This window comes from Pinus tabuliformis, chromosome Q (genome assembly GCF_031772625.1).
Source record: "Pinus tabuliformis cultivar Carrire ecotype Pingquan chromosome Q, CPIR1, whole genome shotgun sequence".
Taxonomy (NCBI): domain Eukaryota; kingdom Viridiplantae; phylum Streptophyta; class Pinopsida; order Pinales; family Pinaceae; genus Pinus; species Pinus tabuliformis.
The window spans coordinates 311,138,334-311,155,647 of NC_142296.1; the positions used below are offsets into that span (position 1 = coordinate 311,138,334).

At 34.4% G+C, this 17,314-nt stretch overlaps 1 protein-coding gene across 1 annotated transcript; it reads right to left on the reverse strand.

Annotated features, from left to right (window-relative positions):
- Positions 1 to 6,377: 6,377 nt before the first annotated feature.
- Positions 6,378 to 6,960, reverse strand: LOC149219454 (ubiquitin-conjugating enzyme E2 32-like). The gene has a single exon (XM_089386823.1). The coding sequence runs from the start codon at positions 6,810 to 6,812 to the stop codon at positions 6,378 to 6,380; it is 435 nt and encodes a 144-aa protein (XP_089242949.1). The 5' UTR covers positions 6,813 to 6,960.
- Positions 6,961 to 17,314: the final 10,354 nt, after the last annotated feature.

Consider the following 17,314-nt stretch of genomic DNA (forward strand, 5'->3'; position numbering starts at 1 on the left):
TAGATATCCTAGAAACTCGAATTAGGTCTTCCTAACTTCTTTTGTCCTTCTCTAGCTACTTTGCTCTTTTTTTCTACTTCTCTTCCTTGAAGATAAAACTTATTGAGTGAGTGCTCCAAATAGGTCGAACTGCCTCTCTATATATAGCCTTTCCGCTGGGTCAATTTTCCCTATTGTACATCGACTTCATGGGGACAGGGCTGACTTGGTGTGGAGGTGACAAATAACCTTTTTGACTCAAATATAGTTCTTTTTACATGATACAAAAGCCCAAGAAGGGTTTAATAAAAATGGCAATGACTCTAATGACTCAATACAAAACCTAGAAGCCTTTAATGGAGGCTTTAACCTAGAAAACATTGACCCAAGCATAAAACCCATGCTTTAATAAGTCATTTTCTTTAATAATAAAATTTCTTTTGACAAGTACAATTATGAAGACCGAAACTAGTTACATTATTCAACACCTAGTCTATATAAGGAAAGGAATTTCATTGCAAGTTCGAAATACCAATATTGGTTATGTTGGAAAACTTGGTTGCAAAACACATCTTGTCGTCGCTTGGATCCCTTGGGGTCTGAAGAACGAACTAAGTAGCGTTAGTGCTGAGGATTATTCACTAACTTTGGAGAGGAAGCATCTAGCCATCCTAAGCAACAATAGTGGTGGGTGGAAAACAAAAAAAGGAGAACCCTTAACCCTGTGTGTGAGATAATGTAGATACAACGTATGCACTGTCACAAAGAGGGGGAATTTGTGGCCCATAGGGGTGTAGCTGGGATTAGTCTCACACCATATATATTACAAACACATTTCATGAAACTACTTTAGCTAAAATTCAAAATGAATTGCACCTCCTGGAGGAGATGACAACTCAAGATAAACATTCCATATCAGACTTGGACCTGGTGGAAGAATTTGGAAAAATGGTTTATGACCCTGGTCGTACCACCAGGGGTAGAAGAAAGAAGTATATTCCAGCCCTTTTCTTGTACTGGAAAATGAAATCCTTGATGGTGAGGATTCTAATGGAGAAGCAAGATGATTAGTATAATATATTTTCCAACCTGAGAGATGTAAATAGGGAGTAGTGGAATATGATAATTTACATGGAATAAATGGACAGTTGACTTGCTAGGATTGAGAGGCATATCTCTTGCATGGCATACTCAACACCTTCGGGGTAAAGTGCTTGAGACCCAACACCTATGAACTCCTCTGATTCCTAGTTTTTGCATATGCTTTATCTTGTATACTCATGTTTGCTTTTAGATTCTTGGGTTGATGTCAATGTTATCTCTTTTGTGACACTTCATTTTTTATGACGTTTAAATTTTGGACTGGTTATTAAGTATACAAATGGTCAACAAACTTGGTTTCCCACTTAGCAAGTTGAGATCATCTATCGTAAATGGGCTGGACAATGTAACATCTTTCTGATTAATGGAAGACACCACCAATTAGCTTACAAGAAAAACATGAAATGAATTACATAATTTTTTGGGTTATTTTCGTTTGGGTAAATTAAATGGAAATAATTTAGGAAAAGTGGTTCACTAAATTATTCCTTATGGTGAAAGTGGGTTTTAATGTGTAAAGTCCATACTACATGTCGTATTTTGATTGTCCTAGTGGAAAATGGCTAATTGATTACTTTTTGGGCGATAACAAGAAGGTTATTGATAAGCTTCATAACAAGGTCATTACCATGCAATTTGTCATTGCTTTGTTGCAAGTGGAGCGTGAAGAAATAAAAAATCAATTAAAGGTTGAAGCTACATGTTGGGCAATTTATTGGGCTTAAATTGCTGCATTAAATTATCAACCAGGGAAACTCGTAAGCTTGTGATGGTGCTAGCAAAATATATGCAAGAGTAGGCAACTAACTCTATGTCTAGCTAAATTATTTATGATTCAATATAATATGCAAGGGAAGAGGCTCCTAACTTAGGAGGTCCTGGTTGTCCTTCCCTACAGTATCATAGAGAAATCATTGATTACATGAAACTAAAAACTTGAAATGAAGACAAGAGAATGAACTTAATTATTGTTCAGATTCAAGTAGAGAGAGAGACTAACTTAGTCTCTTGATTGTCCTCTCATGTACTAATCCAAACTAAACTAAGATTCATTCACAAGCATAAGAAATGAAATAACTTGAAACATAAACACAAAAGAATGAATTTCAATTACCATATAAATCAATGGAGAGAGAGCCTAACTTAGACTCTTGGTATCTCCTCATATGATACTTGAAACATAAAAGCAAAATAATGAATTTCAATTATCATATAAATCAAATAGAGAGAGAGAGCCTAACTTAGACTCTTGGTATCTCCTCATATGATACTTGAAACATAAAAGCAAAAGAATGAATTTCAATTATCATATAAATCAAATAGAGAGAGAGAGCCTAACTTAGACCCTTAGTTGTCCTCTCATATGCTGATTAGATTCTAATTTAAAACTCATTCATCAATCACAAACAAATCCTCAAACATCTAAACAATTAAATGAAATAAGATCTAATATGAAATAAAATGTTTCTCTCATCCTTTTAGAGTGAGCTCAATTCTCTTAAGAACAAGACAAATTATTCCATATACTACATTAAGGAAAATTAAATCTAAAACTACATAATGGAAATATATGTAAAATGAAGCTTTATTCTATTCCATCATAAGTTTGGATACATGCTCTAAGAGTCCTCCCTTTGGAATGGAGGAGGTACTCCTATTTATACAATAAGATGAGATAACAAACTCATAATGATGATCCACTAATCTCTCTTTTAGTTCCATGCATTTCTCAACCATCTAGACACATAACCCTATCCTCCATGATCTACTCCATGAGGTCCATGATTTTCTCCATGATCTTTTCCATGAGGCTTATCTTATCAAATTCGAATTTGATCATTCAAGGCCACATAAAGATGCCCTGGAAGCTTCCTTTGTACCTACACATGTCAACAAACTCATTCTAATTGTTAGGTATAAGTATAAGCATATTATTTTCTAAAGTTTAGCCATAAATTCACTTAAAAATGTTAAGAATTAATAAACTTTGGAAGCGCATAGTTATAACCCAATAATGAGGTAAATGGAATGATGTGGAGGTGGAATGGAGGTGACATGAAGGTAAAATGTGAAGATATTGGTGAATAATGGAGTGAAAATAAGGACCATTTTGAGGCCCAACATCTGCCCCAAACTGAAGGTATTGCATGTCCTCATGCAATCTATTACATTATTTTTTGGTACTTGAGCTTTGGCTTAAACTCTGCATGATATCATTTACATAACTTTTGCAAAGCGTTATTTTGATGAATTACAACTTGGTTGGTTCTTGTGTTTCAACCATATTTTGTTTGTTGCATTCAATGTATGATCTTTGCATATTGATAATGTGATTTTTGTTGCAGAGTATTTTTGTAGGAATGCATCATGGTTGGTTCTTGTGTAACAACCATGATTGTATTGGCATCCAATTATCTTTTAAATACTTTTGTCAAAGCCATTTGTATGCTCATGTAATAGTGAATATATTTTGAAGGTAAGTGGGGTTAAGTGGGGTTGTGATATATGAATGTGACAAAGCATGTATGTAAATGTATCTTTCCCCTTAAACAGATGGTTTGGATAGTTATGTGAAATGGGGAAAGGAAGTGAAGTTTTTCTAAAAATTATTATCCTAACTTTTCAAGGAATTTAATCGTTAAAAGTTAGAAAATATCATACCTTAACTTACCCTTCCAAAAATGGATGAGAGTTGTGCACATGTGGCTGCAAAAACTGTTGTTCGTAGTCTTCTTTACTTGGTTGGGAAAATGGTGGATGAATCATGCATGTTCAGCTGCCACAATTCTGCTCTGAAGCTTCTTCTTCAAGTTGTGGATGAAAGATGGATCGGTATTGTCGTATCGGCTGCTGGATCCTCTGCTACTAGATGATGAATCTGAGGAGTCCGCTGAACATGGCTGAAAGTCGTATCTGCTGCTGGATCTTTTGCTGCTGGATGATGAATCCGATGAGTCTGCTAAATATCGCTGAAAATCTATAAGGCTTGGAAGGTATACAAAATATATATAAGTTACATTTCCCTCCCAGCCTTATTGATTGACTTGTCCTCAAGTGATGACAAACTGAAAAATAATGAAAAGAAATTGGCTTCATCTGCTACAAAATATGGGTCTTCAAGTCGTCAACGCTCGATGGCACAAATCTTACTATGTGATTAAATGTGTCGATGTCGAACATAGCAAGAAATTGTTGGCTTAGTGGCCGTTAATGAATGCCCCTAGCCAACACAAGAGCTCCCACCATTGATTCCAATGAGAGTCAAGATGCCTAACACATCTTTGTAGGTACGAATAAATTTGTCGTGGTCGAGTCACCTACAAGATCCAACGAACAAGGGATATTAATGTACTCCCATTGTTCATTGGCAAGAGTACTTGCCATTAAGGCATGCAAGCCTCTAGGTGTTGTTTCAATGATACTTTAGACTCTAGGACTTTGACTCAAGCAGGGTTTTATTGGCAGAAATGAAGGGGAATGGTAATGACAAAGAAAATGGATGGATGTAAGGAAAATGCATGGTGGATGAATAAGAACTCTTGCTGTGAAAAATGGATATGGAAATGTCATGCTTTATGGATGTACAATTGGTGGAATTCAAAATCTTTTTGCAAAAGGGAAGTACAAGGTAGTGGTTATGGATATGGATTTGTCTTCAGGAGTTGCATGAATGTAGTCTTTGGAAGACTAATTGTCGTCACAATGTAATCTCCTTAATGATCACTTTGCTATCCTGTAACCTGTAAAAAAAACTTGGCAGAAAGAAAACATAAGTTTGTTCAAGAAGAATTGCGCATTTCCTTCATGATTCTTACGCAAAAATTTCATACCAAATAAAACAGATTTAGGAAAAAATCAAAGTGTTGAAAGTAACTCAATTCATGATATCAATTTCAATCCAATCTTAAAAACAACCGTGAAAAATAATACTCCCTGTTTGTGTCAGATAACGCATGTGCTTGGCAATTCTGTCCTGCATATTAGTGCATCATAAAGCATATAATAGAAAGATGTGATGCCAACTAAAAGCTATCAGAAATAATTATCGTCTTGAGAATCCTCCAATCGATTTTCGAAATATGTTTCCAAGTATCCTATTTTTTTATTTGCAAAGCTGTGTGAATTTTGTGAATTTTTTATTTTTTTATTTTTTTTAATGAAAACATATTTTTTTTATATTTTTTTTATATGTTGATTTTATTTATTTTTTAGATTTTTCTTTAAACAATAAATTAAAAACATAAATTTTTAATTTATTATTTAAGTTGAATTTTTTTTTAAAAAAATCAACAAAATTTTATTTGTTAAAACCTAATAATGAAAAAAACTATCACTAAAATAAAGTTAGTTTTTTTTTTTTTTTAAATAAAAAGAAAAATAAGGAAATTTTTTTATTTTAAATAAAAATAAAAATAAAAATTATTTTGTGTTGTGTTGATTTTTGTATCATCCAAAATATTACACAAAATATTTTTTTATTTTTATTTAAATAAAAAAACAACACTACAAAATATTTTTTTTATTTTTATTCAAATAACACACAAAATTTTTATTTTTATTTAAATAACAACTTAAAAACCATTGTTTTTAATTTATTATTTATGTGGATTTTTTTATTTTTTTTTTAGTTATAAAAAAAAACTAATTACAAATCTATAATCAATACACACAATAGTTAGTTTTTTTTTTTTTTTTTTTTAATAACAAATTAAAAACATTTGGTCATAAGCTTTTGAATATGCCACTGAACGGCGTTGTCGAAAGGAAAACGAACCCTCGGTTCTCGCAGGATCGGATAAAACAAACCAGCCGCGGTCCGATCTATCGAGCAACAAACGCGTCCCTGCGAGTTTAGAGATCGATTCGGAGAAGCCATTAACCTTTTTAAATGTTATTTCTCAAGTTTAATTTATATATGCAGTGAAATGAAATTTTACCAAAATCCACCAGAATCCCCAAAAATTAGCACTACTCCGTCGAATATTGTAAGAAGATGGCGTTTCCGGCGTAGAATGCCAATCGATGGCCGCATCCCAACTGTAAACCGCGGAAGCCTCGGCTGAGATTACCCTTATTTTCAGCTAACGCCATCCCCGAACGACCAAATATCTACTTCGTGTAAGGACTGAGCTGCATCTGCAAGGATTCGCCTATATGGAAGCTGCGCCGGTCTCATAATGCGGAGGTCGCCTGGAGTTTGATCCATATCTCTTGATCCATCACATCTTCTTGATCCATATCTCTTTGAGAGAGAGATATGGGCAATCTCCTTGATCTGAATCTCTTGTTGGATGCTCTTATTGCCGACGTTGATTCCTCTGTTCAGTCTGCATCACTTCAACCACGGGTTCTGTAGATAATCCCAACTCTCCACTGACACTCGCTCCCAGGGGAGATGCATTAGCATTCACATGCACATCATTCACATTTCCAACCATCTCAGTTTCTTCTGCCTGGGAATGCTCTGCAGTTGCAGCTGTTACTACCTTGGCTTGGTCATCAACATCAGACAACACAGATTGTTTGCATGCCTCTTGATTATTTGTCACAGCACAGCATTCAGGTACAGGAGGAGACTTCTTCAACATATATTCATGAACCTCATCAATTAATCTTTGACGATCTGCATTTCCAAACTTCGGTGGGTGCGTACGGGACTTGGTGGCAAGTGCAATCCTTTCTTCCTTAGCGTAATCAAGAGATCCAACTGCTCCTTCTGGTTTTGTTGGCATGAATGTAATAAGTGCTACCAATGCAGCTCGAACGCTCTATGATGGTTGCCAATGCTTAGGGTGATAATTTGATATGCTCAAGCATATCTTTGTCTGAGTTTCAAATCTGCCATTGGGCGTCAATAACATAAAGGAAGGGGGCTTCAAAGGGTAAACAAAAATGGTTATTATTTTTTTTAGTTTTTTTTAAATTTCTAAAAAAACAACAAACAAACAAAAAAAATGGTTAATAATTTTTTTTATTTTTTATTTTTATTAATGTTTTTATTAATGTTTTGCATTTTTTAAATATCTAAAAAAACAAAAAAAAAAGTTAGTTTTTTTAAATATCTAAAAAACAAAAGAAATGATTAGTTTTTTTATTTTGTATTTTTTTAATAATAATATGTGTATACATGATACATATATTATTATTATTTTGTGGATTTTTTTTTTATTTTATTTTTTTTTAAATCAAAAATTAAAAACTAAATATTTTTATTTTTTAAAAAATCTAAAATTAAAAAAAAAAAACTAGATTTCATCTAAAAATTTAAAGATGTTTTTTATCATTCACAATATTCTTTATTGCTTTTTTTTTGCAAATTAGTTATCCAGCAAGAGTATGTTTATTTAAACAAAATCAATAGATTTTCTGATCTTCCTGATCGCACGAAGCGCAAGAAGAGAGCATACTAATCACTTGATTTGTTTTTATTCATGCAGGGGGGGTGTTTTTGAAAAGACAAAATTTAAAACTAACTAAACACTAGAACATCAGAAAACTCAAACATGAATTCCCTTATGAAGATCCTGCTGTCACCAGGTCTCACAAGTTATTTTATCTAAAGAAAAATAAATACTGAATTAAATTCTAATGCCTAATCCCTTAGCACCATCCCCGGCAACGGCGCCAAAATGTTGGGCAATTTATTGGGCTTAAATTGCTGCATTAAATTATCAACCAGGGAAACTCGTAAGCTTGTGATGGTGCCAACAAAATATATGCAAGAGTAGGCAACTAACTCTATGTCTAGCTAAATTATTTATGATTCAATATAATATGCAAGGGAAGAGGCTCCTAACTTAGGAGGTCTTGGTTGTCCTTCCCTATAGTATCATAGAGAAATCATTGATTACATGAAACTAAAAACTTGAAATGAAGACAAGAGAATGAACTTAATTATTGTTCAGATTCAAGTAGAGAGAGAGACTAACTTAGTCTCTTGATTGTCCTCTCATGTACTAATCCAAACTAAACTAAGATTCATTCACAAGCATAAGAAATGAAATAACTTGAAACATAAACACAAAAGAATGAATTTCAATTACCATATAAATCAATGGAGAGAGAGCCTAACTTAGACTCTTGGTATCTCCTCATATGATACTTGAAACATAAAAGCAAAAGAATGAATTTCAATTATCATATAAATCAAATAGAGAGAGAGAGCCTAACTTAGACTCTTGGTATCTCCTCATATGATACTTGAAACATAAAAGCAAAAGAATGAATTTCAATTATCATATAAATAAAATAGAGAGAGAGAGCCTAACTTAGACCCTTAGTTGTCCTCTCATATGCTGATTAGATTCTAATTTAAAACTCATTCATCAATCACAAACAAATCCTCAAACATCTAAACAATTAAATGAAATAAGATCTAATATGAAATAAAATGTTTCTCTCATCCTTTTAGAGTGAGCTCAATTCTCTTAAGAACAAGACAAATTATTCCATATACTACATTAAGGAAAATTAAATCTAAAACTACATAATGGAAATATATGTAAAATGAAGCTTTATTCTATTCCATCATAAGTTTGGATACATGCTCTAAGAGTCCTTCTTTTGGAATGGAGGAGGTACTCCTATTTATACAATAAGATGAGATAACAAACTCATAATGACGATCCACTAATCTCTCTTTTAGTTCCATACATTTCTCAACCATCTAGACACATAACCCTATCCTCCATGATCTCCTCCATGAGGTCCATGATTTTCTCCATGATCTTTTCCATGAGGCTTATCTTATCAAATTCGAATTTGATCATTCAAGGCCACATAAAGATGCCCTGGAAGCTTCCTTTGTACCTACACATGTCAACAAACTCATTCTAATTGTTAGGTATAAGTATAAGCATATTTTTCTAAAGTTTAGCCATAAATTCACTTAAAAATGTTAAGAATTAATAAACTTTGGAAAAGCATAGTTATAACCCAATAATGAGGTAAATGGAATGATGTGGAGGTGGAATGGAGGTGACATGAAGGTAAAATGTGAAGATATTGGTGAATAATGGAGTGAAAATAAGGACCATTTTGAGGCCCAACACTACACCATTCCATACTACTATGGTTGAGAAAATTAGGAATATTGATGTCTTCCAGGCACAACCATATAAATATTTTTCTAGAATATTATGTACAAATTTGAGAACAAGGCCAACCTTGTTGTTGAATTGGAGGAGGAATTTAATGCTCTCAGAGTCAGATAATGTTACCTTGAATGAGAAAATTTGCAAGCTAGAAGAAACTAATACCCAGTTGACTAATGATGTTTCCCACTCCAACGCCTATAATGATGAGCTTTATGAAGAAGTTTCCCTTCTTGAAGAAGATAACAATAGATTGTTTGATGAATGTTAAACCTTAAAGAATATTATGATGCCTTATTTATGTAGTTGACTAAGAAGAATTGGGCTATTCAAACCTTGCAAGACTACAAATACAACCTTGAACTTGAAGTTAGTTGACTATAGAATGCAAAGAAAAATATTGTTGTTGTTGAGCTACTAGACTTACTTATTGATTCTTCTACATTTGATGATCTTGAATGTAACCTTGTTGTTTGCAGGAACATTTATGTTGATGTTTATGTTTCATCGCATGATTTATCAATCACTAATGATACTATTTATCCTACTTTTAAAAATAAACTATATGTTTTTGGATCCCAACTACTAAGCAAATGGGCTTTATTAGAGGAGGACTTTGAATGAACGGAAATAACATTATTATTGCTATTACCCCTTAGGTATAGACATCTAGGATATGTTTTGGATATGATGTTGTTGCTACTGCCTCATTTCCTACTGGTCCTGTTGAGTCTAAGAAGGTGTTATTTTTCATAGGTGGAGAGCTCAATCCAAGTTGTTGGAAGAGTAACCCTTTGTTGATTATGTTGCATATATTGATGAAATGGCCAATAATATAATTGCATATGATTATTTGGATTATGTACATGGTTGTATACTAGGATTTGAGCTTGAAAACCATAAAATTGTGCCATGTTAGTACCCTCATATGCATTAGAGAAAATTTTCCAGGAATCAAAATTCTTGGAAACACGGTACCTATCTATTCAACTTGTTGTACAAGTGAGGTGAGAGATAGAACCATGGACTAGTAACAACTATCAGGATCAATTATGGTTGGATTGATGGATGGTCTTGAAATCAACTAAATATATGAAAGTGATGACTTCATATCATTATGTATCATCAATTGTGCAACATATGTTCCTCTTATTTGTCATTGATTTCCTTGGAAGTGGTTAGCCAAGAATTGACTAGAAATAACAATCAATAAGAGTTTCAACTAGAATGTTTGGTGGCTAAAGTTTTCCACAAAATTGTTTATCGATTGAGCATGATTTATGTTGCACTAACATTACTCCAATTATGTTAAAGAGGGGGGAGGTTTGATATCATGAAAAATACTATCTATATGGACATAGTTTGACTATTTTTTGTTGCTTTGTCATCTAGTGATTTGATCAGCTAGACCATGTTGCCTTATTGTCTAATTGATTGGTCAACTCGTACTGTATTTTGGACAAAATATTTGCAGCTTGTTTGATGGATTGGATGGCTTCTATGATGATATTCCATTACTTGTGTGTGATTAACTTTGATAATGATAGTGTTTATACATGTTCAAGAGTGTTACTGTATTGTGCTTGATCATCTTTTATAATCAAAACAAGTTAAGGGGGAGAAGTTGTGTTATATAATTTGTTTTCCACCAAATTGAGTTTTGACCATACTTTATGTTTGGACCTTTCAATGTCCATGACCTCATTTCTTGTTTTAATGGTTGATGGTGGTTGCTTTTGTTCAAACTTTTTCTTCTAGTTCTTCACCGGTGCCTATTTTTATGAAGCATTTATTTGGTGGTTGTCAATGTTTTCCTTTCTCATGCCTTTCCAACATAACCTTTTTCTAATTCAAAATCCAATCAAGCTCATTGGGGTTACTTGGCTCTACACTTCAAATTTTTGGTGATACCTCATGATTGGAGCTTTTACTTTCCATAGGGCCAATGCTCTTGCCATTAATGAATCAATGTGAGATTTAAAGTTTTAACTTCAATGCCTATAGAACAATGGCATCTTTCTCTCTTTTGGAAAGGGTGCTTTTCCTAAAAAAAATCTCCTTTTCTCTGCTTATGAGAGTCTATATTCAGGTACCTTAGTAGGCCTTGTTTCCAAAACCCAATTTTTCCTTAAATGTTAACTCCCTAAGTTTTGCTTAGGGGGGCAATTAGTGTTGGTATTTTCTAACACACATTTTCCCTTTGAGCCAATTGTTATTAGTTGTAAACTCACATAGTGGCAAGTTGTCATAGATATTTTTTGCTAACATTAGGTCTATGGAGAATGTCTTTGTATATTAAATATTACAACGTCATATTTTAATTCATAAATAAATCAACATTCCATAAAATAACCACAAGAATGGATCTATAACACCCTCCTCCCACATTTACCCAAGTTAATTGGTCCGCTGGGGTAAACATGTGACGAGAGGATACTATGATGTGATTCAACTCTCCATGTACAGTTAAGGAAGTGGAACTGACAAAACATAACCAATTTGACCTTCCTTAGGAGCTACAAAACCTTTAGGAGCCAACTAACCCCTTTAGGTGTCCAACCCCTGAGAGAACTTACTGTTTCATTGTCATAGAGACTCAGTCGCCCCCATGAAAAAGCATGCATGTGACCAAAGTCTTCCAGTCGCTCCCACATCAAGGCATGCTAATGAATGTGGACTTTTCCAGACAATTCTAAGCCAATGACCCCTAATTCTGTGCCACTTTTTCAGGGCCAGGACTCAGGCCACTTCCCAAAACTTCATGAACCTTTCAGGAATGATAAATGACACTGAAAAAAAGATAATAATGCAAACAATTGAGTAATGAATTGACGAGACCCCTAGTATCCATGACAACCATTTTGTCAAACATGTCACAAATATGCAATCTACAGGTCATAACAACATATCTGAGCTTAAGGGTCTCATACTTATCTTATATTCGTAAAGAAGCATTATTGCTCTATCACAATAGTTGCATTATAACCTATTAGGTCATATATTCATTGTAAATTCATTCACAAAGTAAAACATGGTGAGAGACATACATCAAGTCTGTCATAAAACATACTCATAACCAACAAAAATAACAAGGATATAGCAACCATACTAATGTCATATAAACCAGTATATTTACACATGAAATATCAAGGAGAAAGATTTCTTATTGGTGAATGCAAAAGCCAACCAGGTTTGGGACTTCCATGAACCACTCGACTATAGATTAGCTGAACCAAATCATTCTTTCAGCTAATCACCCCTGTGTCATATTCCAAGCATGAATGTGGGACTGAAAACCAAACCAAACTAGGTTTACTTAGGCTTTACTGCAATCCCCATTTGATCACTAGGCCCTAAACAAGCATGGATGCCACCATATTTCTCCACCTACACCGTGAGGAATTTTCTTGTCTCCTAGTCTCTAGGCTTTACCGTATATCCTGCCATACAACGATCAAGGATTCTTAGGCCTAATCAAGACTCCACCATCCATGATTTACTATATATCCTGCAATTCACCGGTCAAGGATTCTTAGGCCAATCGAGGGCACAAACCTCTAGGCTTTACCATATATCCCGCCATTCACCGGTTGAGGATTCCTAGGCCCACCGAGACACAAAAAATTAAGCTTTACCACAATCCCACTTTCTTCGGTTTAGGGATTCCTAGGCCTTGTGTTCTTTCTTTCAGAGACCACCTCACTTAGTTTCGAAACCATCCGATAATCCAGCTCAACCAAATACAAGAGAACCCATCACACCATGGTTATCCGGAAATGGCAAGGCAAGGCTGAAGAACACTGTCACACCTCGCAAAACCCATGCCAATGATAGGAAGAGCACCAAATACATACATGCATGCCAAATCTAGAAAGGAAATCACACATGCAAATCGATACTTGCAAATAATTCTGTTATAGTTGCTTGATGGTGCTTTTCCTTGCTTGATTTTTTCTTTCATTTTTCTTCTTGGTCCTTCCTTTGCTTTTGATCCAATGCTAGAGTGCTCCAAGAATGCTTTAAGTGTCTAAGAGTGAGAGAGAGAGCTCCAAAATTGAACTATCAAAGGTACCAACTGATCCTCAAAAGCCTTTTTATTAACGAGATCTCTATTTTTCTTCATTTTCCATTATTTTCCTCCATTTTTCTCCTCACATGCAACCTGTGACCTGTGACCTTTCACCTTTCTTTTCTCCTAATTTCCATTATTTTCATAAATAAAATGTCAATTAATGTCTCATGCTTTTTCAAAGCCTTTGCCAATTTCCTTAGCCATAATAAACCAAGTGAACACCCACACTAAGATGTTTTGCCCAACATTCAGCTTGGAATATGTGTCCCATGACCTTGGTTATTATTTCTTCTTTATTAACTCTCATTACATGGAATTTTGACGAAAATTGTTCCGAGATCTATATCTATTATTCTTGATGTTTTACAATACAAAAATATACCCAATGTTTATAAAACTAGAGGAAGACAAATAATAACAAAAAATAAATATAAAAGTGGACAAATAACAATGTCTACATAAACTTACAACTACTACAATAAAAACATTTCCTAATGGAAAAATACCAATACCAATGCTAACAAAAATTTAAGGCCATCATTCCTTACCTCCAAGAATACAAACTAATAACCATGTAGATTTACACGATAATTTGCATGACAAGGATTGTGTGAATTTGTTTAACATGGATTGTGATGCCATACATGTTAGGCAAATCTTTTGAACATTTTTTTTTGAAAATTTTCAAAATTAATATATTTGATAAATGTTAGCATGTCATTATTTACGAGGATTAAATCTATTGATTTGTGTGAGATTTAATATAGGAGCCACTTAAGGGGAGAGATTGAGGATAAAAATTAGACTTGTGAAAAATAAAAATAATTTTACATTGTATCTCCCACAATTTTTAACGAGAACATCCCATAAATAAATAAATTATAGTTACAATCAACCTTGAAGTTAAACCAACATAAACTCAACATAAATGAAAAAAAACCACCATTTATCTACTGGTCTTATATATGTTTATTGATTCTAAAGTAAAGGTTAACACTACCATTCTTTATTTCCGAGAGTACGAACTATAACCATGAAGATTTGCAGGGCAATTTGATGGCGGGGATTGTGTGGATTTGTTTGGCATGGGCTGTGATGTCATACATGATAATCACATCTGATGAACTCGCGCCGCTACTTTCATGTTCTCTGTTTATCGAATCAAATTTAACGATGAATCTATCATTACATTTAAACGATAATAAGTATGAAGGACCATTTGCTATGCATGATTGTGATACCACACATGCGAGTCACATCGGATGAGCATCAACACGCCTTAACTGTCATGAACCCGATCTATCTATATATTTTGCATGCTGCTAGGTAACATGAAACCAAAGCATTTCACTTTAACGAAGACCGAAAATCGAGAAAGACGGTTTTGCAGCCGCCATTTATAGCGCCAGTCATTTGGGTAGCTATAGGGTTTGGTTCCCGCTTCCCTAATCTATATATAACAGTACCTTCTGCTGCACCTTATACTGCAAAGACATGGTGTGTTCTCAGAGTTGCAGATTTGGTTTCCATTCTGATCCACACAATATGACAACTTTTATGCACAGAGACCAGTGGAATGCTTATTGCACACACAAATAGAGACACATATGCGGAGTGGGCACCATTGCTACTTGCACTGTTTTAGTACTAGTATCAGGTCAGTTCACATCAGATCAGATCAGATGAGACCAGACCAGACTGTTTCGGCACTCGCAGAGCGCTGCTCTGGGGAAGACCGCGCGCATTCTCAGTATAACTTTTTTCGAGGCGTTTTGTTTGCTGATTTCCAGGCCACCGAAACGGTCTGACATGGGAATTGAACCGTTGTCCTTTCTGTCTGCTTTGGTTGATTTGGATTGGGCAGAGACGCGTGGGATGGATTATGTGATGATGGTTTGGGCTCTCAACAGTTGGAGACTGGAGTGATCTGAATTCAGTTGTGTATCAGAAACACGGGCAGAGAATATGGGCGTTGCTTTCGTTTCTTGCCTTGATCTCATCGAGATGGTGACTGTACTGTTTTGCATTGAAATGAAATGAACTCCTGCAGAGTAATGTGAGTTTGAAAAAGCGTTGGAGTTTACGTATCCCTGCTAATCACGTTTCTAACTCTGCACAATGATACTTGTGCTCCGATAGCGATGACTCGGGTTCGCTAGATTTTGTTATTTTTGAAACAGATGCGCAAGGCGTGTTTTAACTTGTCACAAATTTAGCGAGGCATGTTTTAACCTGTATCTTCAATTAATGTGAGTCAGTAGCAGATTGATAAATGCGAGTCTAGCAGCAGATTCATAAATGCTGCGCGCAGTCTAAGTAGGGTGTGTTCTTCCCCTCTAAATATTGGAAATTTTTACATGATTTTGATAAAATTTGGTCAAATTTTTTGAAAATGATTTATAACTTTGAAGTTTCATGGTATTTTTTTTGTGTTTAAAAGTTTTTAATGATGCTGAATCTATTAAAAAAAACCAACTTCAAATTAGAAACTTTAGACAACCCTTAAATATTTTATATGTTGAGATACTAATTTGAAACTTTAGACAACCCTAAATATTCTATATGTTGAGATACTATATATTTATCTTGAGCTTTCACTCTAGACGACATTTAAGAGGATGTATCATGTATGGCACCTAGACCACATTTAAGAGGATGTATCATGTATGGCATTTATGAGTGTGTTGTTGGATCCATCACTTATAACAATCATGTTAGTTGTATAATGTGCATTACATATTTTTATTATATTTAATTAAGAGCAATTCATATTAATAATAGACCAATATTAATCACATTGTATAGTCATAGATAGTTATTATGAATCATTAGTAAACTAGTTAATATCATGTACAACTCAATTTATTAATAGTTTCAAATGCTAACCTACCTCTCAATTGGAGGGGATATTATGTAAAACATAATTCAAGTTTTGTATAATATCTCTTCTTATGTTTCACATAATATCTACCTCCACCTCCACTCACTCTCATTTTTGTTTTACACAATATCTTCTCTTGTAATCTCTCTCTAGGCCCCCACCTTTTTCTTTTGCATAATATCTCTATGTTTTGTATAACATCTCCTTCCATGTTTTGCATAATGTCTCCATGTCACCCCCACCCTCATGCTCACCCTCACCCTCATAAATGTTGAAGAACAGAGAAAACTACATTTTCTCTTCAACTATTGTATATGCTAGAAATTACTTACACTCAAACTTCAATTGATCTTTTTGTAGCAAGGATTTAGATGTTGTCTAATGCCTACAATTTTAAGAGTTTTCATTTCAAATAAAAAGTCCTTAGATTTGATCAATTTGTTGTCCAACCTACAAGTTTAACACTCTAGGTTGACTCAAAGACATTTGGTTGCAAATTTGAATTGATGAAGTTATAATTTATAACTATAATAATTTTAGTAACAAGCTTTTGACAAAAACATACTTGGAAAGGCATGAAGGATAGGGCACTTTAGTTAATGTTTGGGTCACCCCCAAGATCTTGCTTGATATGTTCTTCCATTGTTATAATTTTGACAAAGCATGTCCTTTGAAGCTCAAAAAAATTATTAACTAATATGAGTCATTGTATTAATGTGAAATCACTTACTGTTATAGACATTTTTGTGCCTTACAGCATTGAGCATGAAATGTCCATAATCTAAGGGATCCAAAGTCCCTAAACATGTTGTTCCTACCCCTAGAGGAACAAGGCTAACAAACCACAACAATTCACAGAAGTTCTCCACCAAAAACTGCTCAAAACAAGTCAATTCAGGATCATTTCAGTGGCTACACTAGCTGTTTGCGCTGAATGTCAAAGCCAACACTGGCTACCTGCGTTGAATGTCAATTGGAACAAAGGCTACCTGCGCTGAACGAGAGTGGACAAGTGGCAGGCTCATTTCTCAAGGTGTCAAAACCCAGGAAGCTTCCAAGATGACACTTGCCTCTGGGAATTCGACTGGTGATGAGTAAGAGGTTCCAAATCTCCAAGTGGAAGCAAGAACCTCCAAGTGGACTCAAGAACTGACAGAGGGAGAGGACACTAGTCAGATCTCAAGCTGA

Bases quoted from the DNA above. Each gene is read 5' to 3' on its own strand.
- LOC149219454 (XM_089386823.1), bottom strand. From the start codon at position 6,812: ATGCCAACAAAACCAGAAGGAGCAGTTGGATCTCTTGATTACGCTAAG.